The sequence below is a fragment of the Rhea americana genome, unplaced genomic scaffold (genome assembly GCF_003343005.1).
Source record: "Rhea americana isolate MKP2758 unplaced genomic scaffold, rheAme1 scaffold_289, whole genome shotgun sequence".
In the NCBI taxonomy this organism is placed as follows: domain Eukaryota; kingdom Metazoa; phylum Chordata; class Aves; order Rheiformes; family Rheidae; genus Rhea; species Rhea americana.
Window position 1 is genome coordinate 602,283 of NW_028186411.1, and position 22,392 is coordinate 624,674.

Below are 22,392 nucleotides of genomic sequence, written 5' to 3' on the forward strand. Positions count from 1 at the left end.
GGTCCGGACCAGACCAGGCCGGGGGATGCTCCTGCCTCCTGCTCCCTGCCTGCCGTGGGACGGGGGGTGCTGGGGGGCTGCACTGCGTCCCCCTCGCGGCGGCGGGGCCGGGCCGCGGCGGGCGGGGAGCGGCGGTCCCCCGGCGCCGGACTCCCGTGGGGAGCGGAGCGCGGCGGAGCGCTACGCCGAGCTGGTACGTGACCGGGGGCGCGGCAAATTCGGGTCGCAGCGTGTGTTTACGCGCTTTAAGGCTGCTGCGTGCCCGCTGAGGGGCTGCCTTCCCGCCCTGGAGCGTGCGCCTGCTTCCTTTCACAGTATGAAAACCCATGGACGATCCCAAATATCCTGTCGATGGCGAGGATGGGTTTGGCGCCGGTTTTAGGCTACCTGATTGTCGAAGAAAACTTCAACGTTGCACTCGGCGTCTTTGTTTTGGCTGGCATTACGGATTTGGTACGTTTGTATCGCTTTGAAAACGCRTAAAGGCGGCCGTACGTTGATCCCGTTGGCACATGTTAAGTTTCAGAATGACTTAATGTAGAACAACGATGACCAAGTTTTAAAAGCAGAGCGGTTTTTATATTTCCTGTGTTTTAGAAATGCTCTATAGATCCTTTATGATGGTGCAAAGTGACTCCCAGAGCCCTAAAGGGGGCTGTGTGGTGGTAGAGCAAAGGGGATGGCTAGGTTCCCTGACCATCCTCAAGCACGCATTTACACATGGAAACAATGTTGGCTTATCTAGTGGTCTGTTAGCATATGTGGGTGTACAGGGTGCACCCAAAATAGCAGTTGACTTGCATGAATTTAGGTGTGTGATTTGAAACATCACTTTCTTTTTTTTTCTAATATTGAAGATGGAATGTGTTCAGAGGCTTCCATAATCTAGAATGCAATGTGAAAGTATGTTAGAAATATCAGCTAACAAGTATCGTATTTCATCTTCGTTAAGCTGACTGCACTGTGTGATGTTATTCGTCCAATCTCTGTAACAGTAGCATATAGCAACTATTATTTTTCTTAGTTTTCTGATGGATAAATGTTGAACTCTGTGTTTTTTTCAGTTGGATGGATTTATCGCACGGAACTGGGCTAATCAGAAATCGGCTTTGGGGAGTGCTCTTGATCCTCTGGCTGACAAAATTCTCATCAGTGTGCTCTATGTAAGCCTAACTTGTGCAAATCTTATCCCAGGTGAGAAAATGTCATTACTTGTCGTTGTATAAAGAAAAGCGAATTTTAGGTATAATAATACTTTTTTTAGGTCTCCAGAAGGAAAATCCACTGTAAGTGAGAACTCTTACTTTGTCAGTTACACTGTGCTTTTTGCTTTTATCGAATAATTTTAAAACAAAAAAAAAAAGGCCTTTCTCTCCCTCCCAAAAAAACAACCAACCAATAAAAAAAACCCATTACTTTAAGCTTCAGATGTAGAGTTGTTTGGTTTTGTTTTTTTTTTTTTGTTTTGTTTTTTTTGGGGGGGGGGTAACAACAGGAGTTAGTGGTTATATCAAAAAGGAATGGTTTTCTCATAAACTGAGTAGTTTTAAGACTTCAGATGAAGTATCTTAACTCATGCATAAAACTCAAACTCCAAACTCAGTCATAGTAAGTAGAGAGAGACTGTTTCTTGCTTCATGTTTTGTGTATGTGTTGGGTTTTTTCACCAAATGTTCTTGGCTTATATTTTTTCAGTTTCACTCACTTCCATGATTATTCTGAGGGATGTAGCGCTCATTGCTGCTGTTTTTTATGTGCGATACAAAACTCTTTCTCCACCGGTAAGTGTGTAGCATTAAACAAAATTGCATGGACATGTAATTAAGTTCTTCTGACTAGATTTTTCCATATTCTTRTGTGTATATAGAATGAATAAGACACAGCACTTAACAAAATTGGAGCCAAGAGATTTTCTTCATGAGATTGGATAGTTGTTCAAAACTTAGGTGAATAGTCTAAGATAAAACATTGTTCTCTTGTCAAATAAATTAGTAGCAGAATAGTATTTCATGAAATGGGTTTCATAAACGATGTCGTTACTGATGAGTTTTTTTTCTTCTTCCTCATATAAGAGCAGTAGGGGGTATAATTTTTTAGTATTGCAATTGACTTGTATTCTATATCATGTGAAGATGTTTCTCAAATTGAATATACTAGAATTTCCTTTTTTTTTCTTCCCCAACAGAGAACACTGAGTAGGTATTTTAACCCCTGTTATGCTACTGCCCAGTTAAAACCCACGTTCATTAGCAAGGTAAGAGTAATAAGTCATTACAAAAGGTAATTGTTCAGTGTGCTTGCAGTGGTGTGCAGTTTGGTTGGGGGTTTGTTCACTGCTATGAAATGTTCTTATTTTGTCAAGTGCAGTTTCAAAGTATTGTCAGCTAATTTGGAGGCAACTTAAATCCTGAAAGAGCTTCAACAGTGTACGCTGCCAGAGCACATGCTAATTTTAAGTAGGCAGGATGTTTCATTAGAAATGCTTTCTTCTAAAAAATCAGATTTTTTTTGTAAAAATTCGCATTTTTTTGCAAATGGTTTGCAAAAAAGCAACCAATGCTTTGGGTTTTTTTTCTGTATACAGACTGATACTTAAATAAGAAAAGTATATATTGATTTTCATTGCATGATACACTTCATTTTCGTTGTATTTCTACTTTTGTTTTTATCAGATGAACACTGCCGTTCAGCTAATTTTGGTGGCAGCTTCTTTAGCAGCTCCTGTTTTCAATTATGTGGACAGCATATATCTGCAGACATTATGGTAATTTCTCCTTCATCTTTTTCACATAATTTAATGTAATTTAATGTACTCCTAAAGAAACTGGCAATTGTGAATAATGCTGATTGTATGGAACAAAAAGCTATGGCCAGATGATAGCATAAGCCCATACTGCTTTCTTCTTTGAAATTTGTTCTTGACTGACATAGGAATTAGATTTTTTTTTTTGGTATTTAATTTACTGTACAAGGAAAAAGTAGTCAAATAAAAACTAGTCAGAATCCAGGAACAACAGCTAAGAAACAAGTCTTAAGAATAGACATAGCAGTATCAAAGTGTACATTCATATTAGTATAAAAGAAGAAAATGAGAAGAAAGACTATATAGTTTGTTTATTCAAGCTATGAATGTTCTAGAGAAAGCAGTCTTGGTATCAGTAAAAAAAACCAACCAACCAACCAACCAAAAAAAACAGGACGGGAGGTATTTTCTTAATTTTGCTTTAATTTGCTTTGTGCTGGCTTGACAACTGTGCTTCAAGACCTGCTGTCTTGAGAGCTAGACTTCTGAAGCCTCTTTGGAAAGCATCTGAAGAAATCAGTGGTTTCTGCTAGACTGCAGGAAGTGAGGGAAGGGATCATAAGAAAACAGGCATACGGAAGTGTGCTTCTTTAAATAATGGCCTGTCTTTTTACTGTTGCCATTGAAGAACTTAACAATTGCAGCGTTAACAAGCTTAACAACAGTTCTGTAAGGGTACAGAATAAGGAGGCTGAGCAGCAGATGGCAAAATGAGTTAGTAACTTAGTTTAACATAGTGGAAGATCCAATTTTGTTTGTCTTTTTAAAAAACAAAGCTTTTAAGGAGCTAGGAACCTTTATCTTAACAGTCAATGTGTTTTTCATCCTTTGGAAAGCCAAAATCTGGAATTGCATCAGTGAAAGACACTTACCTTGCTCCTGCGCTGGGACTCTATGAGAGAGTAAACATATAGTGAGTAATACAGAAATGCTAGGTGTAACTTATTAGGATACTCTATAAATACCCTCAAAAAACTGAAGTGGATGAGTCTGACTGTGTGTTCAGTGATGGCAGCGGTAAYGGAGGGGCAGGACTTAGTAGTGCCTCACACCTGAACGGCATAGCCTTTGACACAAAGGAGCATTGCTAACTTAGAAATCTATATGGTTCTAACCTAGCGTCTGGGAAGGGAACAAAACAGACCAAAGCCAAAACTTTTGCCTTTGCTTTGGAACATGTTAAAATAACCATAAAATCAAGTCTTGTATTATTTGAATGCTCATCTACCCTACTACCAAGGAATCGTTTCTTATCMGTCCGTTCTCCAGCTGATAAAAACTCTGTAGGCTACAAACACTGGAACAAATCTTTGTCCTCCCTTTCTCAAACAAGTGTTAATTTGATAAAAATTCAGTCTTGCATGTAATTAAATGGAAGCRTGCTACAGATCACTGAGTGACAGTTTATTTATTTAATCCTCTGCTTAGCACTGAATTTCAGTACCTAAACCGTAAACCCTAAACTCCATATCTGTAGTGGCCAGTGACAGGGTGTGTGGTGAACAATAGAGAAGACACTTAAAAATGTAACTTTTGATTGTCATATGTAGACTCAAATGACTTACAGGAATTGTTTTCCCCAAAGGTGCATCACAGCTTTCACAACGGTATCGTCTGCATATAGCTATTACTACTATGGCCGAAAAACAGTTCAGGTGATAAATAACAAATGAAGTATTTCTGAAAGGACCGTGTCTTGGCAGCATTGTTTGCTGTACTGCAGAAGATGGTTGTAATGACTGGATTTTGGATAAAGAACTCTGTTTTTCTGCTTAAACCATGGCATCACAATGAAATGAAGTTTGAATGAGTACTGTGTATATATATAGAGACAGATTTTTCAATGTATTTTTAATTTGTTTAAAAATAAGATTGTTTACAAAAACAAATAAATAATATCCTTAAAGACAGGTTATTGGTTGCTACCATGTGCATTTTGAATAAATCTTACTGTTTTCAGAAGTTAGAATAAGCACTTTTCACCAGCTTTTTTTTTGGCAAAGCACTGCACAGACTGAGATCAGAGTAGAAAAAGCATTTTTAAGAACAACTTTGTCTTAGTGCCTCAACCTAAGTCAGTCAAGTGGCATTGCTTGTTAGGACCTGCCACCTCCTCCAGCTTGCTGCAGAAGACAACATGGCATGAAGAAATAGTATCTTCAGAAATTTGAACTGGAATGTTAGCAGGTTTTACTTCATATTCTGTGGTGATACAGATAATTCATATAGAAGTTACGTCCCCCCCCCCCTTTTTTTTAATAGTAGTGGAAGATAATGGTACTCATCAAAGAAGAGATTGAGTCTCAGAATGGTTAGTTGTGCCGTGATGAGTCTTTACTCAAATTAGATGTGGAGGTGTGTTCCTCACATTAGACTAATAATTTCTAGAGATTAAAAAAACAATTGTATCTCCAGTTTCTTTAAAGCTTCTAAAAAGGCTGTGTAATGCCATTGGGGGAAAAGGACACTTCAAATATTGTCCAAATTAATGGAAAGATTGGAAGAAACTTAGAGATGCATGCACATACTGTTATTTTTTCCTGTATCTCTATCTTCAAGAGGTGTACTGTGGTCCTGCTCTGACAGTGGCAAGTCACATATGTTCTTTGCCTGTTCCCTACTCACAGAAAGGTACGGAATAAATTACTAGGCAGAACAGATCATGTTGATCATAATAACTTACGTTTTATAATTTAGAGCCGTGTGTGATTAAATCTTGCATGACATAGAATTGAGTGCAACTATGAAGGGCTTAAATAATTGAAATTGGGTGGTATATGATGCCACTATACTAGGAGAAGAAAATTTACTGTAGACATCTCTTTTGAGAGCACACAGTCTTTTTTGTGACTGTGTATGCTTGTATATACAAAATATTTTAATAATTTTTATATTTAAACTTGTACAGAGTGGTTCACAGAAAAAAACGTTTGATTTTTTTATTAGTACTAGCTTCTTAGCAATCTCGGTGTTTGTGAGCTACGTTGAGTCTTGCATCAAAGGGATACAGTGCAAATCGTATGTTGTTTCTCAGAAATGCCTGAGTATTTCTTAGAACTGAACACCATTTCTTCAAGAGCATAGCTTAGCACGCAGAGGTTTATTGTGTCCAGTCGGGTCATTCCTGTTTGGTAGGGTTTTCTGTTTTCTTTTTTTTTTCAAATCAATCAGAAACATTGTCTGAAATGGGCAGRGAATGGAAAAATTACTGGCCAGCGAAGGGTCCGTGGTGGCGCGTGTTGGTACGGCTGTCGCGGCTCRCGTTCAGAGCGAGTCGGATGTGTAATTACTTCGTGGCGTATGCCACGGTCTCTGTGTTAAATAAAATTCTTCTAGATGGCAGAGGTTTTATGTTTCTTCCCGCATTTGTTCGGTACTCGACGTTTGTTTACTGTTACGCGGCCAAGAGCAGAGTTTCTCCGTCGCCTCCTGCGCGCTACTTCGCCCTCTCGCGTCCTCTTCCTCGCCTCCCGCGCGGCCGCCGTACTTGTAGTCCCGGCCCCGCGCGGCCGCCGTACTTGTAGTCCCGGGGGGGGGCGGTGGCGGCCGTCCCTCCCCCCGCAAGATGGCGGCGGCGGAGCAGCAGCCGCCGCCGCCCGAGGGTGGGAGGCCGCTGAGCGCCCTCCTCGGCGGCATCGCCCAGGCCGCCTACTACGGCAAGGAGGGCATCACGGAGGAGCTGCTGCGCGGGCAGCTCTACCCCGAGGCGGCTCCGGAGGAGTTCCGGGCGCTGCGCGCCAAGATGGGCGGCCTGCTGCAGGTAGCGGCCGGGGCGGGCCGGGGGCGGCGGCGGCGGCTTCTCCCCCCCCCCCCTCCCCCGGCCGTTGGGGCGGGAGGCGCCCGCCGCTCTGGCAGCGAGCGGTGTGTGCCGCTGCTGCGGACCGCTCCGTGTGCGCCCCCTCTTCTCTCCGCGGGTACTGTCTTGTGCGGGACCCGGGGGCTGCGGTATGTTCGTCTCTGCAGTGGGAAAACGTCGGATTAAAAGTAAATGGCTTCGCCTGCATTTAGCTGCGGGGCTGCGTTTTTCGGTCACAAGATCGAAAGTTAGCACGCGTTTTTTATTTTTCTTACAAAGAGTCACTGGAAAAATGACTCTCTGCTGTATCATATATAAAAAGAAGCTAGTACTTCCTATATTCATTTTTTTCCTGTTATGTGTTTGGTTGCATCTAATTACTCACTGTTTGGGATAGTTCAGCATTTTGCTGTTGATCCTGTTCAATTCTTGATTCACTTTTTGCTTTTTTTTAAAATTATTTTCACCTCTAAATCTGTGTAAGCTCAGTTTTACTGGGCTGTTCTTTCTCCCCTTCTCTGGTAGTCATTTTTTTCTGACCTGAGGATTATATTTCTTTTTTTGTTTGGCTTGCTTGTTTTTATTACTGTTTTTTTCTGAGGTATCTTAACTCTGGGARATGTGCAAGATAACTAGCAAACTAGCAAAGTATTTTCTCACTTATTTTAATGCAGTATGGTAACTTCAGATAAACAATAACTTCATATAAATAATTCCCAGATGCAGTGCAGGCTTTATTTTCCTGATGCTCACGCATGTGGCTCTGTAGACAGCAGCCATCCCTGAAAGGAGACAGTTCCTCAGCCAAAACACTGTATTTGAGACCAGAAGAAAAGACAGTGTTACATCCAGAGGGAAAAAAAAGAAAAAAAGACTTAGACTGGCAAAGTGTAGTCGATAGATTTGGAATTTGGTGAGGATGTTAGCACTTACTTTCTGCCTTTATGAAGATTTTACTGTTTCTTTAATGATTGGATTCAGAGGCTACCTTGAAAACTGGAAAGATTATTATCGGCTGAACCACAAAGACTTACGATGAGTGGTACTGTCTGTGGGGGTTCTGTTTTGTTTTCTTTTTTTTCCTTTCTATCTCAAAGACAACTGCTATTCAAGTACTGTTGAGATGTCTTTGTCCAAACTGTTTTGGATGTAATTCAGGCCCCAGAAAACATAGATGATTAAAATTACTGGATATTTCCCCACTGTTGTAATAACAGGCTCCTAAGTTAGGAGGATGGTGATGTGCTGCATTCTTCATGAGCTGCTTTGGTAACCCAAATGGGTAACAAGTGTGCTTTTCCAAGTTGTGCCTTCCAACATAAAATAGCATCTCACAGTTACCAGGTGTGTCTCATGATCTCCATGCCTAATGTTCAACTCATCTCCTTATAGATGAAATTCCTGGGGAATTACCACATTTTGTGCTGTTCAGTCTGCTTAGAGGTTGAAGTTTTGAGCTAAGCAGTAGACAAACTACTTTGTCCAGACACAATTTAATGTTGAATATATGTGGATAAGAATGCTTTAGGCTGCTACTCTCTAGTGGGTCACTTAGAGGAAATAACGTCAAAGTACGGTGGATTCTTTCAGGAACTTAATTCTAGAGTATCCTGGGAAAAAAAATCTTTTTGACTTTCTGGTCATTTGGAGGGCCCTTTCTTTCATGTCTGTTTGGAGAAAAGGAGGCTTAAACTTAATTTTCTCTTCCTCTGTCTCCCTGATGGAAACATCCACGTCCTAGCTATTATTTGTGGTACCTCCTTGTCAGTTCTCATCGCTGGCTAACAAATCTCAGTCTGTGACGTGAACCGACTCATCTGAAGCCATCACACAGAAAATATGGTGTGAGCTGTTTCCCTTTGTTTGAACGTGGCAGGAGGGAGAGAATGAGGGCACAGCCCTCTTAGCCCTACGAGTTACTTAACCATAGAAGAGATACTTGTGTACTTCAGAGAGCTGCCTGGCATACTTTCAGTATTTGTGTGAATTAAAATATGGGGGTGTTTTGTTGTATTATTTTGGGTCTGCTATAGCAAAAACAATAACAAACTTCAAAAGTGATTCTTTATGTGTATATCATCTCAGTCTTTGGTCTTCCGTGTCTTGGATGGCAGTGTTTCCACAGTTCCTGCTGGATTTAATTCGTGGTAAATATCCTGCATAATTAGAGCATTAACAGCGATGTTTGTGTTTTGTTTGTGTGGTTTATCTTTAGCTTCCTCCTCTGGGTGTCGATGTAGGGAAGTGAACAGCAGAATAATGATAGAAAGCCAGAGTGCTTGTTCATGCAGGCCATTGCCTTTTTGTGCCAGTGATCTGCACCTGGAGTGCAGAAGAAGGCAGGTGACTTTTATGTCTCCATTGATGATAATACCTAATTGCACCAAAATGTTCTTTGGGGAGGTAATGATACCATTTAATTTCAGTTACCCCATTTAAGAGCCCGGCCTCCTTGTGTAGTCGAAAGGAAAAGTAGGTGGCTAGTTTAGATGCTTTATATTGTCCTGTGTTGACTATAGAAGGAGTGTAAACACCTGACAGCAAGGGATGAGCAATGCCTCGTGCTTGACTTCTGCGGAATTTCTCTCTTGACACACATCTGCAGTCACTTGATGCTTAGAAGCAGGGAGATTCGTTACCCTTGTGACCATCTAATTTCTCTAGTACTTCGTGCCTTCTGAATAGTAATCCCCTTAACACCAGTCAGTCCAAGCGTAAGGTAACTATTTGCATATATTAAAGATTAGTGTAATCATGTGAAGGGCTTTCATGTACCCTTCTGTATTACACATGTGGAAAACACAATAACCCCCCCCCCCCAAAAAAAAAAAAAAAAAGTAGTTTCACTGGAGATAAATAAGAGCTGCAAAACTGTATCACAGTTACTGCAGCAGTAAGCATTAAAATGTTTGTTTTTCCCTGACTTGATTATAGAGTAGTTTTGGTTTTATATTTATAAATGCTGTCTTGATAATTTACTACTTACAGCTGCTTTCTTTCCTATTCATACTTCGTTTGTGGACGAAGTGTGTAATGGAAAAAGCTGTTTGCRAGCTGGGTATAGTTCAGTTTACTACTGAAAGATAATGATGCACCGTAATTTTGTTCTTTCTTAAGAATCACCTAGATAGGGTTAAAGGACCTTGTAACATTTTTCTTATGGAGGAAGAAACTGAACGCTTAAATCAGTAATCCTTTATATGTGTGTGTGTGTGTGTTGCAGTTTATCAGTCGCTGAACATATTTCATCATCAAGCTTACACAAAAGCTTATGAGCAGGGCAGATAAGAGACCTTTTCTTTGGCAAAATTACTTCATTTGTAAAATTACTCCACCAGGAGAAGCATTTCTACTCTGAGCTTTACTGCTCTTTCGGATACTGGTCTTTTGCTCATTCAAGGTGGAACAGTTGTGTTGATGCTCCTTGTTTCCCTCTCCCTATGTGGTGTGCAGCAATACTGCTTTATGTAAGGACTTTTATTTCATTATGTCATGCTCAAGTGATGATTCTTCTATCTTGTGAAAAGTTCTGATGATACCTTGCAAAGACAGAGCGAATAGATGCTGATTATTAGTCTGTTGTAACTGTGACCACTTCCCCCCCCAATATTTTTATCAATCCACTGGTGTTTACAATAGTTATCTTCTCCAGTCATAAAACTAGGCAGTTTTTCAGCACTGAAGCATTCTTTCTCTTCATTTCCACGTGTATTTTTCTGCAGAATGTGCATAAATAATCTGATCTCTTTCTAAAATGCCAGATTTATTTTGTAGAGGAATAATGTTATCCTGCTACATTTACCTGTTGTGATTTTTTTCTCTCTCTTTTTTTTTTCCTTAGTGCTTGTTGTTTCCTAGGAGCTGGAATAAAGCTCTAGGCAGATGTGCCTTGGAGAACCAACCATACCATTTCAGTGTTCTGTCAATTCTTTTAACCTTCTGCTTCATAGCCTCTTATTCCATAAGGTTTCTAAACATATAGAAATTGGGAAAGATCGGCTCCTGCAAGTTCTCACCCCTGCTGTTTTTATTTCTCAAAGAGTTTTTCATCCTGATTAAAATACTACATTTGTTTTGCTGTTACGTAAGTTTAATTTGGTGAATTTGTTCCGCTGATAAAAAAAACAAACAAAACTCTCCTTCGCACCTGGAGTAATTCCACTCTTCTCCTTTTGGTGGCAGTAGGCTATTGAGTTTATTGAGCAAGACTGCTTCCTAAATGTGTTGAAAGTGTTTTGGTTTGCTGTTCTGCTCCAGACCAAAGTGTACATTGGCTAATGATATAAAATTTCAGCATGAGGTGTCTAAATATTATATTTTATTTGTATTTCTGCAAACATTGAGGGTGTTACYGTCAGCAATAAATATACTGGTGTTTCACTGGTACAACATTAATCACATTGTACACAAGAAATATGAGAGAACTGAAAGCTTGATATCCAGGATATAAAATGCTTCCAACTTCTATGTATACACTGCATGCGTAACATACCCTGGTCCTCTTCCTTTGGTGGTTTTCACTGTAAGTCGTGCTGTTTTTTTCCACCAGATTTTTCTAACGATTGTGACTGTTTTGCTTCACGGAGGCTGGTGCTGTCATTGTTATTTGCCTCTACGGTGCCACTAGTAAGCACGGTTTATGCAAGTTCRGTCTTGAAACTGTTTCTAGACTGCSCAACGCCCAGTTACTGCTAGTGATTATTTTTCTTCATGCCTTTGGAAAAYGTCTACTAAATAAGAAACCTTGTGATCACAACTTGATCTGAAGGCATGTGGGGAAGGAAGACTCGGTGCCACCGGCAGATAAAATTGCTCGCTGGGTGAAAAGCTCTAGAGGAGCTTCAGTGTGCTGCAGATGCTGCGAAGGCTGATGAGGGCCGGTGTCCTGGGTCGTCTCGGAGGACGTCGCCTCCCGGCAGGGACGGCAGTCCTGGCCTGCTGAAGCTGCCTCTGTCACGAAGGGAGGGAGTCCCAAAGCATTGCTGCTGCTGCCTGCCGAGGAGGAGACTACTGATCTTCATGGAAAGGATCTATCCTTCTGTGAAAAATCAGAGTAGAACAAACGGTGAGCAAACTGCCTTCAAGATTTCTACTGCCAGGCGCTGTGGGAAGTAAACGTTCTTGCATTTCCTAGCGTAGGAGAGCTGCTGTTCCTCCCTCTCTCCCCACGGGTGAAGGGCTCTATGAACATCTGTTGTTCTGAGCCCTTTACATTGTTTTGTTGCGAGTCCAAGCTTCTGCAAGGCTGAGAGGCAGAGCTTTTGAAAGCAGAGTAACCTCCGTCCACTGATCTGGCTAACATAAAGCACTTCCACCTGTTTTTTTCCCTTTTTTTTTTTTCCTCCTGCAAAACAGAGATTTGTTTTCTCTTTGGAGTTTGACAGTTTGCTGCCAAGCAGTGCCTTCCCTCTTTCTCCCCCGCAGGGGGGAGTTGTTCGCATTATCAACTCCAAATGTGCGCTTCTCGTTATCAGCTCCAAAAATAAGCTGATCATGCCAGTGTGAAAGAACGTCCTTGTCTCACCCCACCTTCAGATCGCTTGAATTTGGGCTCTGAAATGAAAGTTTCTTCTGAGAGGATTCAGTTTTTGTTGGGACACTTTGTTGTATGTTTTCTGTTCAGGATATAAATGCTATATCATGTAGGACCTCGAATGGCTTGAAGCTGTCATCTTGATGTAGTGTGACCGTGAGGCAGATCTTTGGCTCTGCAGCTTTTCTGGGTGGAGAAATCTAGTTGCTCGAAAGGTACTCTGTTTTGAACCATAGCTTGTTACGGCCCTATTACTTTTATTTATACCTGGACAATGTAGAACTGGAAAACTACATTGTCCAGGTACAAATAAAAGTAATTTGGGAAAAGTTAACAGGAGAGACTGGTTGCTTTCTGATCTTTAGGATTGCTGTTGTGGCTGTATCCACTAACTAAAAATAAGAAGGCCCATTAAACATGCTCATTCTGCCTTTGGGTCTGATAACAGTACCAAAACTTACTGTGTCCGTATGAGATGCTTTCTACCCAAATACACGTCTAACGTAGTAGTCCACCTTTCCATTCCAGTGAATGCCTGCGCTTATTATGAATCATTTCATTTGTTACTGAGCTAGGTAAAACATATTAACAAAAACTTGAGGCAGAATTTCAGGAGGGGAGGAATGTCTGCTGTGTTGTAATTGGATATGCCTGAGAAAATGATTATTATCTAAATTGGTGTTTGCCTAGAACAACAATCCTAGTCTTTCTTTTTTTAATTCAGTGAAACGCCACTATTGTATAGCTCACTAATCTGAACAGAACTCTGTTGTTGCCTCTGCAGCTCTGGTATTGCAGCATAATTATCTTCTTTGTTTTAGTATATATATCTAAGATTAATACTCCCCCCTCCCCGAGTCCAACATTAATTTAAGAAAGTAAAAATTGGATGTTTATTTGAACTAACATATGCTATACTGCAGTGATAAATAAGTTTGTGGATACTTCCCTAAAGCATTTTTATTAGAGTGGGTCCGCTATTAGTTATTTTTGGTTTTAGGTATGTGTATATGCAGCCAGTTCAAATAAGAACTGTTGTTGTAGCTTGGCAGTTGTACTAATAATGCTGATAAAGTGGAAAGGAAAAAAATTTTCAAAAAATGAACAGGAGAGGAAGGTTGGCTGCAGAATGTTTTAATAAGAAAAATGGTTTAAGAACATTTCAAGTAACAGTAAGATTCAAGTTTTTCACTGTCTAGAGTAGCAGTTTGTTGCTTGTCAATTAATAAGAATAATGTAATATTTCTTTTTTTTTCTATCCATTCTTTCTGAGCTTCTCCCATTGCAAAGCTCAGTGTCTGTGGTAAGTAAGCCTTTCACCTTTGTGATACTGTTTTATTATTATTATTTTAATTGCTAATGGGATATGTGGTAAGCAACCCTTTCACCTTTGTGATACTATTTTATTATTTTAATTGCTAATGGGATATGTAGAAGCCAGTGTTTTTGGTGACACAGAGATGATGGAATTCTGCACTGTGAGCAGATTTTCATGAATTGGGCTGACATCTGAACAGTGTAGTAGGAATAAGGATTTTCCTCTGCCCCTCCAAATTATAAAAACTGAAGCATTCCTACAGTGCATTGAGGAGTGCTGCTCCTGAAGGTTGGCAGAAGCAGCAGCACTGTCTGTTATGAAACCTACCACTTAAGAGTTATATCATCATTCGTTTATTAAGTGTGAGACAGAGGCCAAAGACCATTTCCTAATGAGACCAATCCTAGACTGATTTCATCTGACATTATAAAGTGCTGATGTGCTGTAACTGTGCTACTTAAGTGAAAATGCTTTAACTTAAGTTTAATGGTTTACCTGACCTTTTGTATCATATAATTTATTTATATTCTTATCTGTAGAGGAAAGGCAAATTACAAGAAGCAAGCAGACTTACTCGGTGGATATACAGTAAGTGTGGGTGAATGCTGAATATGAGCGCTTTTCTCTGCACGTAAAGATTTAGTCCACCCTGTCTCCATTGCAGGGTTGGCTCATCTAGAACAGATGGGTCAGTGCCAGCTCTCGGTGGCCATGTTTTACATTTTAGTTTTAAAATGCCCTACTGAAAATCTGGTGACTGTCTGTCAGTGGACTTCCAGAACAGTGTGCTGTTGCAAAAATTGGATTGCCTCCTAGTAGCAGTGCTTTGTGTCCTGTTGATTTCACGTTTGCCATCCAGTTGCGTGGTTTGATTTGTCACGTTCGTAGAATTTCTGCCAGTAAATAGCATTCTTATCATTAATACCACCAGCAAGTTTTGGATGAACCCTTTATTTCTCAAAAAAGCACAGGCATGTTTAGCATGTGGGGTGTGTGCGTATACATGTGCGTGCCCAGAAAGGTATGTAGCTCGATTATGCTGAAGCTCATTACTCAAGACTGATCCCTGCTGTATTTTCATTGACTTCAACAGGAGTCCTGTCTGAAGGAAGATAAGGGAATTCTGTCCTGCTTTTGGAGTTCATTACTACAAATTAAATGCTTCTACTGTTCTTAATTAGTATTCATCAAACACACACCATATGGAATATATTCGAAAAGAGAGAGTCTTAGGCTTCATATATAGTTTCCTGTCTTTAATTCAGAAGTGCCAATGCTCCATTTTCTTATTCCCGAAAGTATGGGTGAAGTATTGAAGAGGGTAACAAAGTTCATTGCCATTGTCTCAGTACCAATAATCTCCTGGACTAGCATTAGTTTTCCTTCTGCTTTAAATATGACCTGTGAAAAGGGAAGAACTTCAGTTGATCCCTTATTTTTCCTTCTGTTTTATGCATGAAGAAGGACTAAAAGGAAAAGGAGAGGCTGTACTTAAGTGTAAATCTGGCCTGCAGTGTTTTACGTAAAAAACTAGAGACGTGAAGGAAATGAAACTGAAAAATAAATGTAAATCACTCCCTCTTCAAAGAGTGATTTTTGATTGTTCTTGTAATTCACACTAATTTCATCTTGGACAGAATGATCAAAACTAAAGTTCAATACTTTTTGTGTTGTTACTTTCATGCTTTAGGCTTTTTACTTTTTTTTTGTAAACAGGAATCTAAGGTTTAGCTACAGGCAGAGACAACCCAAACTTCTTCCATTTTGACGGACTAGGAGCGAAAAGGTGGTTTCTGTCAAGTTTCGGATACAGCATCCTGCGCTTGAAGCGCACAAACCTTACATAGCCAAAGTTGAGAGCGTTTACCGGGAAAATGAGCACTGACTGCTTATTCTTTTCTTACGCTCTTTCAAAATACCTGTTTCTAACAAGTGTCAGGCGCAGGATACTGGACTTTTGGACAGACACAGTACAGCTGTTCTGTGTGTTCCGTGTTTAATCTGGTCTTAACCTCTCTTTCCTCCTTAAGTACCATGGATTTCTTGTAATAAACTGTTTCTTCCCCTTTCCCTAGGACTCAGCTAAAACTATATTCTTTGTTACTTGGAATTTCTTTTAAATTGTGTCTGTTGTTGCTGTGTGAAGGCAGATTAGTATTTCCTTTGCTTTAAGACAGTCTTAAAATTGGCACTGGAGTAAAAATTCTTATTTCAGTCTGGCCGCTCTTAAGCAAAGTGGCCACACATTTTAGCAGACTGTGAAAAAAATATGTATTTGAAAACACAAAGTAGATTAGTCTTATTAGGAAAAGAGACATTTCTGTGGCCGCTTTACTTTGTGGTGAGCATAACCTTTTCAGCTACCATATATATCCTCATTTCACACAAAGTTCAAAACAAGGAGAAAACGGAAAGAGCTGTTAATGCCTTGAGTAACCAACACTATACCAATGATGCAAAACTGTGGCATTCACCTGAGTCACTGAGCATCACAGCTAGCGTGTTAAAAGGAAATTGAGATGGCACTTTTCATGGCAACTTTTTTGCATGCTGAACTCTTTTACATGCTGCTGAAAAGTGTTAACTTTTCTGTTGGTGGTAAGAGTTTGCAGCTGTATTCATGCTATAATGCACAGTTGTATTCTTGATCTGATGTGAAACAGTTTGTTTCTACTATACTGTTTTGGAACAACTGGATACAGTATATCCAGCTTCTTTAAAAAAAAGCTGAAAACACCAAGAACTTAATCAATGCTGAAAATGTGGCTTACTGAAATTACTCTGTTTTATAATTGGTACTCTGGATTTCTTCCTGTATGGTAAATTGAGTATAAAGAAGCCTTGAACTCTTCAGCATGTTCAAAGGACGTCAGAGTTTGCTGTAGTTTATTTAAAAAAAAAAGGGGGGGAGGGGAGAAACTGCAGTAGTGGCATAAAATAGCAGGACCAGTTACACCAAGATTTGCTATCCAGTCTGAATAACAGTTTTGGTTCCAAGTGGGCGCTTTTTTGGTGGGAGGAATTGATTAAAATTTACAGCAAAGACTCTCCAGTTCATCTCTAGGGAATCATCAGCTTTAGAACAAGATGAAGTAAGTGACTTCCTTAAAGGAAGAACATAAACTGTCCCACTTTTATGTTCTGTATTTATCATTATAAATACGTTTTTATACAATAGCTTTGAAAAGGTTGTTAATGTATGGAGTAATTCCGTTCTGATTGGAAGTGGGAAGATCCCCATTGTACAGAATTAGGACTATTCATTATTGGAAAAATCAAACTGGGTTCTTATTTTGGGGTGTTATTGTTATGTATTACAAACTTCTGAGGTTTAAGCACAGTAGTCTTCGTAACTGTGTTGTATTGACATTAGTCATACACAGGGAAAACCATTCAGTTTGGTTTTCCCTCTGACCAGAATGACCATTCAGGCATTCTGTGCTGCTTTTAGCCACTCGTTGGTTTAAAATGGGACTGTTTGAACAAAGCAAGGGGGATTTGCCCTTCACTTTSGTTACGGCGCACAAATACTTGCTTAAAGGCCAAAATCTAATTCGGAGCGCTCCATCTCCTAAAAAGTTGAGTAGTGCTATGGTTGTATAGCAAATTTGCTACTCCCTCCTCTCAACTTGCCATGGGGTTTTGTAGCTGTTTGCTGTCTTCACGGACTGCCTGCTTCAGTGCTACAGGTGACGATGATTTTGGAGTATGTTTTTTAGCCTTCTCATTCTTTAACATCTTACATATTTACTTATTAACAATGCTGCTTTATGTGTGACTTCATGTAAATRAAAACAGATTACAACTGGATCTCACTGAAAGAAGCTATAAATTACACAGTGCAGAGCAAATGTGAAATAATGCTCAGCTTGGCCGAACACTCTTTTAGATTTAAGAAGCCTATATGTGTGCATGTATGGGTGTGTGTGTATTTGCAGTTCTCTCATTTTGTATGTTAAGAAATTTCTGAAAGCTTGTTTTTCATATATTTCATTTCTAATGATCAAAAATTTCAGTGTAAATATAGTTTGACTTAAATTCTGTATTTTTCCAAATAAGGTTAGAATTTTTCTTCATGTTGAGGTGTCTTTGGATATCTACCAAAAGATTCTTACCTTAATGTTGGTCTTTTTTTTTTTCCCCTCCTCTTCTTTGCGGTCTTTATAAACTGTGATTTCAGGACTATAAAACATATTTTTAAGACAAATGCAGACGCTAAAGCTGAATCTTTGTAACAGACAAGTGAGCAACAGACACCTTTACTTTGAGTCTGATATTTACATATGACTTTGCTGTCTCTTTTCAGACTGTCACCTCTGACGTGTGAATTCTTCAGAGCTTTTTTTTTTTGCCATTTGTTTCAATGTAGTTTATTTTCTGTTCAAGTTGTTTGTATAAATACCCTTTAGTTTTACACAGATCTGAGATGATGCAAGTGTTTTACAAAYTTGCATTAGTTGTAATTTCATTTGTATTTTTCATTAAACTCAATTCTTAACTTTTTTTGACATGAACAAATATGTACAACTCCCTTTTCTTGGAAAGCAGAGAAGGCACATTCAGGCAGTGTGCCTTTATTTTAGAGGTGTAGAGGGTCAAATGGTCGTGTAGTGGGCACAGTACTTATTTATGAAGTGTGTGCCCATATGCACACATGCAAAAGTAAGAAAAGTGAGGAGTTGTAAATTAGTGCCCTCTCATGTTTTCCAGGTGAAATTTCTTCTAACACAATTCAGTGACGCATTTAGCTTTCATACGTTGTCTAGAATGAAGATGACAAATGTGGTTATGATGCTGGTTGGAGTTTTGCTTAAAYTTGTAACTTTTGGCTTCTGGAACGTGCATTGAGGGCAAGAACCTGCTGTTTGACTCCCTGCTCTTTGTGTTACCTACGTTTGCGCCTGCGTCCCATCGCAGCATGGACCTGTGGGCTGCTTTCCGGTGTCGTGAGATGCACGAGTAGTCCGAGCTGCAATCTGTTGATGGATCCTCAGGAGACTAGAGCCTGTTAGGCCACACTGCAGCTCGGTCGTGACCTATACTGGAAGAAGCTGCAGAGCACCCGCACCTGATGCAGATTTGCAGAATGGCTCTTCTCTCATCAGGTGCTGGACGTGGCTGTGTGGGTGTTGGTCACATAAAAGGAGACACTGCATAAAGTCTCCTGTGTGAGCGAAGGAGAGACGGGGATCTGGCTCTGGGTTGTCGTGAGCAAGGTTAGGAGAACATCGGCTGCTTTTTTCTCGGCAAGGAGAGTACTTCTGTTCGCAGGATTTCTTTCATGGTGTTGGTTGTATCAGTAAACCTATAAAAAGTCTCATAAGGACAAGTAAGTGTCAGAGGAAAATTTTCTAGTTCATGTGGGCAAACGAGAAAGGGTTTATTGACTATGGATAGCCCCAATTTGACTAGAAGCCAGAGAAGAACCGTGGGAAGAGGTGACTGAATGCTTTCTGGTGGCGTGCACCATCCTGGAGCACTTCCGCGTTGAAATTTTCAGCAGTTGGTGCCTGCAACGGTGAAATCTAAAGCTAGATTTTGCCCAGCCCYGAACGGTTTAGACTGGTGTTGCGGGTGCCTGCCGACCCCGCGAACGCGGGCACCCACGCGCAGCTCCGGAGCGCGGCGCGAGCGGCCCGGCTGCGGGGAGCCTCGCTCCTGCCGGCTCGCTGCAAACGCTCGCCGGCCGGCCGGCTCTGCCGGTTGATGGCTTGGTCGGGGCCKGACTGGATATAAATAGGGAATTCACTCTGAGTAATTAAAGTAGTCAATAAATACTTAATTCCATGGGAGCATACTCTCACTTCAATGTTTTGGTGGTTTCATTAAGTTTTTAGCCTTTTTTTTCCTCCAAAGATTTATTAGGTTTAGTTCTAAAAGCATATTTGATACAGCAAATGGGAATTAAATCTTTATGGGGAAAGTGAACTGATGCTTGCACTAGGAATGTTTTCTTCCGAGCTCCCCAGCTTGGGTGGTGCTCGCAGTCGSGTGGTGGTTTACAGGCCCCCAGGCTGCCTGGGGACCTTTACAGGGTAGTTGTGATCCCTACGGGGAAGAGTTTGACCTAGTGCTCAGTTTGCCTTCGCAAAGGCTGCGCTGTTGACGACTGCTAGGGCAGCTGCTGCTTAGGGGAACGTGTTTTGTATTTCACTGAACTGAGAGGAGGAAACCTGTTTTATATGTGCCGAAAGGAAGACCTGCTGTTTGCTGTGCTGATGCTGGAAGCTTACCGCTCGCCTGGCAAGCCCGTCAGCACGTCACGGGAGTTGTCAAAACACCTGATGAATGAGTGGTAAAGCACTCGTGCCTGCTTCTGTTTCCCCTGGAGCTGTGAGCCTGTAAGCTTGTCTCCTTTGCCTGCTGATCTCTTTGCTGCGGTGTCGGTAGGGTTGCGGGCTGAGGCAGCGGGCTTTGGGCCGCAGTGATTTACAGCGGAGTCTGCTAGGGGCAGAGCTGTGTGTACAGGGACTTTTCTGCATCCCAGTGACTCTAGCTACTTTCCAARTGGTACAGATAAGATACAAGGGTTGTAAAAGTAAGGAAAGCAGAGTTCAGAGCCAGAATTTTGTTCAAATCACAATATGTGGCAAGACAGCATACAACTGAGTAGTGTGACTAAGTGCATTTCATGTTGTTCAGTGCTAGATCATTTATATTTGGTATAAATCAAGCTAATATCCAAATGTAAACCAAGGTGGAAATTAGCTGAATTTATAATTACGTTTTAAGATGCAGACAATCAGGATACACTGAGTAAGAGTGGAAATGAATTCACGATGTGAATTCTGTTTTCTGTGCTTTGTTCATAATAAAGTAAGTTTTCACTTGGCCTGATTTTACTTACAAGACGACTGTCTGCAAAATCTTCTTGAAACAAAGTCTGCTAATGTTTGCACCATTACTGCTTTCAGGGTAGGSCTACAACCTTTTTTCTACATGCTCTTAAAGTACGAGCTGATCCAACTTCTATTTTTAACTCTAAGTTAAATGAGATTAAACATTAAGCAGTAGTCCAGGGCAACAAGTAATTTTCCCAGAATGATTGCAGAAACCTGATAAATACAGTTCTCCTTTATTCTCTTTTGCAAGAGAAAGGAGGAGGAGATAAAAGGCCCATCACATGATCTGTCCAGGGAGGGAGAGGTCATGTCACAAATTCCAGGGCTGTCGCTATCTCTGTCTCTTCTGCTTTTAGTCCCTCTCCTTGAACATTTTTGCATTTGCCATCTGKTATTTCTTCTACACTATCTGGATTTCTCTCTGCCTTTTATTCTTTTTCTCTCTTTTCTTCAGCAATACTGCATGAGGTGGCTTCCATCTGTTGAAAGTTCTTATTTATGAAGCTAGGCCCTTCAGGAGGATGAAGAAGAAACTATTTTAGACTGAATAACATAACCTGCAAAGACTTATGCACTCTTAAAATAACTTTGGTTCTGCTGAAGGATAGCTTGGGAGCACATATCTGTGCTTTTTTTTTTTTCCTTAGAAAAAAAATTGATCCTTTCAAACTTGTATACAACATGGCTGTATACAGAGTTTGGCCTCTTCAGGAATCTGCTTGGAAGAATCCAATGGAATATGGCCCTGGAGAGCTGAGGGATCCAGGGAAGTTGGTTGATGCTCAGGGATCACCCTCAATTATCTTTAAAAGATCAAGGCAATCAAAGAGGTTCCTGAGGACTGGGAGAGAGCAAATGTCACTTCTATCTTGAAGGAGGACAAGACAGAGGATCCAGGGAAGTACAGGCTGATCAGCCTCACCTCAATCCATGGATCCATGGGAAAGTGATGCAGTAACTAATTCTGGAAACCATTTGCAGACCCATGGGAGTACAAGAAAGTGATTGGGAGGAGTAAGGATTTGTGGATAGGAAATGCTGTTTCACCAACCTGTTAGCCTTCTATGATGAGATAACTGACTTGGTGGATGAGAGGAGAGCAGTAGATATTATTTATCTTAATAAAGTGGTTGATACCAGGACCAATACTGTTTAATGTCTTCATAAATGACCTAGGTGATGGTACAGAGTGCTCCCTCAGCTAGTTTGCAGGTTTGCAGATGGTGTGAAACTAGGAGGAATGGCTGATGTACCAGACAGTTGTGCTGCCATTTAGAGGGATCTTGGCAGGCTGGAGAGATAAGCAGAGAAAAACCTCATAAAACTCAGCAAAGGGAGATGCAGAGTCCTGCCCCTGGGGAGGAATAACTCCTTGCACCAGTAGGTGCTGGGTGGTGACCAGCTGGAGGGCAGCTTTAAAGAGAAGGTCTGGCATGGGGCAACCAGTTGAACACGAGCCAGCAATGCACGCTCATGGCAGAAAAGGTCAGTGGTATCTAGGACCACATTAGGAAGAATGTTGCCAGTAGGTGGAGAGAGATGATCCTTCCCCTCTGCTGAGCCCTGRTGAGGCTGCATCTGGAGTGCTGGTCCAGTGCTGGGCTCCCCAGTATGAGACATGGAGCTATTGGAGCGAGTCCAGCAAAGGGTCWCAAAGATGGTGAAGGGACTTGGAGCATCTCTCATATGAGCAAAGGCTGAGAGAGTTGGGCCTGTTCAGCCTGGAGAAGAGAGGACTGAAGGGGAATCTTGTCACTGTGTATATCAAGAGGATGGGGCTAGACTCTTTTCAGTGGTGCCCAGCGGCAGGGCAAGAGGTAGTGGGCACAAACTGAAASATAGAAAGCTCCATCTGAACATGAGGAAGAACTTGTGAGGGTGACTCGGCACTGGAGTAGGTTGGCCAGACAGCTTGTGGGCCCCTTGGAGATGTTCAAAGGCCRCCTGAACACCATCCTGTGCAATGTGCTCTAGGTGATCCTGCTTCAGCCGGGGGGTTGAATCAGACGATCTCCAGAGGTCCCTACCAACATYGTCATTTTGTGRTAACTGCATTTTTAAGAATTGCTGGGAGTGTGATGTTCTGTTGCTCCTACCCTA

The 22,392-nt window shown here is 41.1% G+C and overlaps 2 protein-coding genes across 3 annotated transcripts in view; both read left to right on the plus strand.

Annotated features, from left to right (window-relative positions):
• The first annotated feature begins 108 nt into the window (after positions 1-108).
• Positions 109-6,145, plus strand: CRLS1 (cardiolipin synthase 1). The gene is made up of 7 exons (XM_085308982.1): positions 109-193; positions 316-453; positions 1,065-1,194; positions 1,696-1,781; positions 2,186-2,254; positions 2,673-2,764; positions 4,389-6,145. Exons 2-7 carry the CDS (start codon positions 352-354, stop codon positions 4,474-4,476), a joined length of 567 nt encoding a protein of 188 aa, XP_085165108.1. The 5' UTR covers positions 109-193; positions 316-351; the 3' UTR covers positions 4,477-6,145.
• Positions 6,146-6,334: 189 nt separating this feature from the next.
• The window catches only part of COMMD1 (copper metabolism domain containing 1), an 83,710-nt gene continuing 67,652 nt past the window's right edge, over positions 6,335-22,392 (plus strand). For both annotated transcript variants that reach the window (XR_014896350.1, XM_085308981.1), the window contains exon 1: positions 6,335-6,563. Coding sequence is in view for 1 of the 2 variants with exons in the window: in XM_085308981.1 (XP_085165107.1) it covers positions 6,369-6,563 (195 nt within the window). In the remaining variant the exon portion in view is untranslated. The remainder of the gene's footprint in view (positions 6,564-22,392) is intronic.

What these genes read in the sequence shown, in the direction of transcription:
- CRLS1 (XM_085308982.1), top strand. Translation starts at nt 352, where the DNA reads ATGGCGAGGATGGGTTTGGCGCCGGTTTTAGGCTACCTGATTGTCGAA. An exon ending in TTGTGCAAATCTTATCCCAG is followed by an intron (nt 1,195 to 1,695) that starts GTGAGAAAATGT and finishes ATATTTTTTCAG; the next exon opens with TTTCACTCACTTCCATGATT. An exon ending in AACCCACGTTCATTAGCAAG is followed by an intron (nt 2,255 to 2,672) that starts GTAAGAGTAATA and finishes TGTTTTTATCAG; the next exon opens with ATGAACACTGCCGTTCAGCT.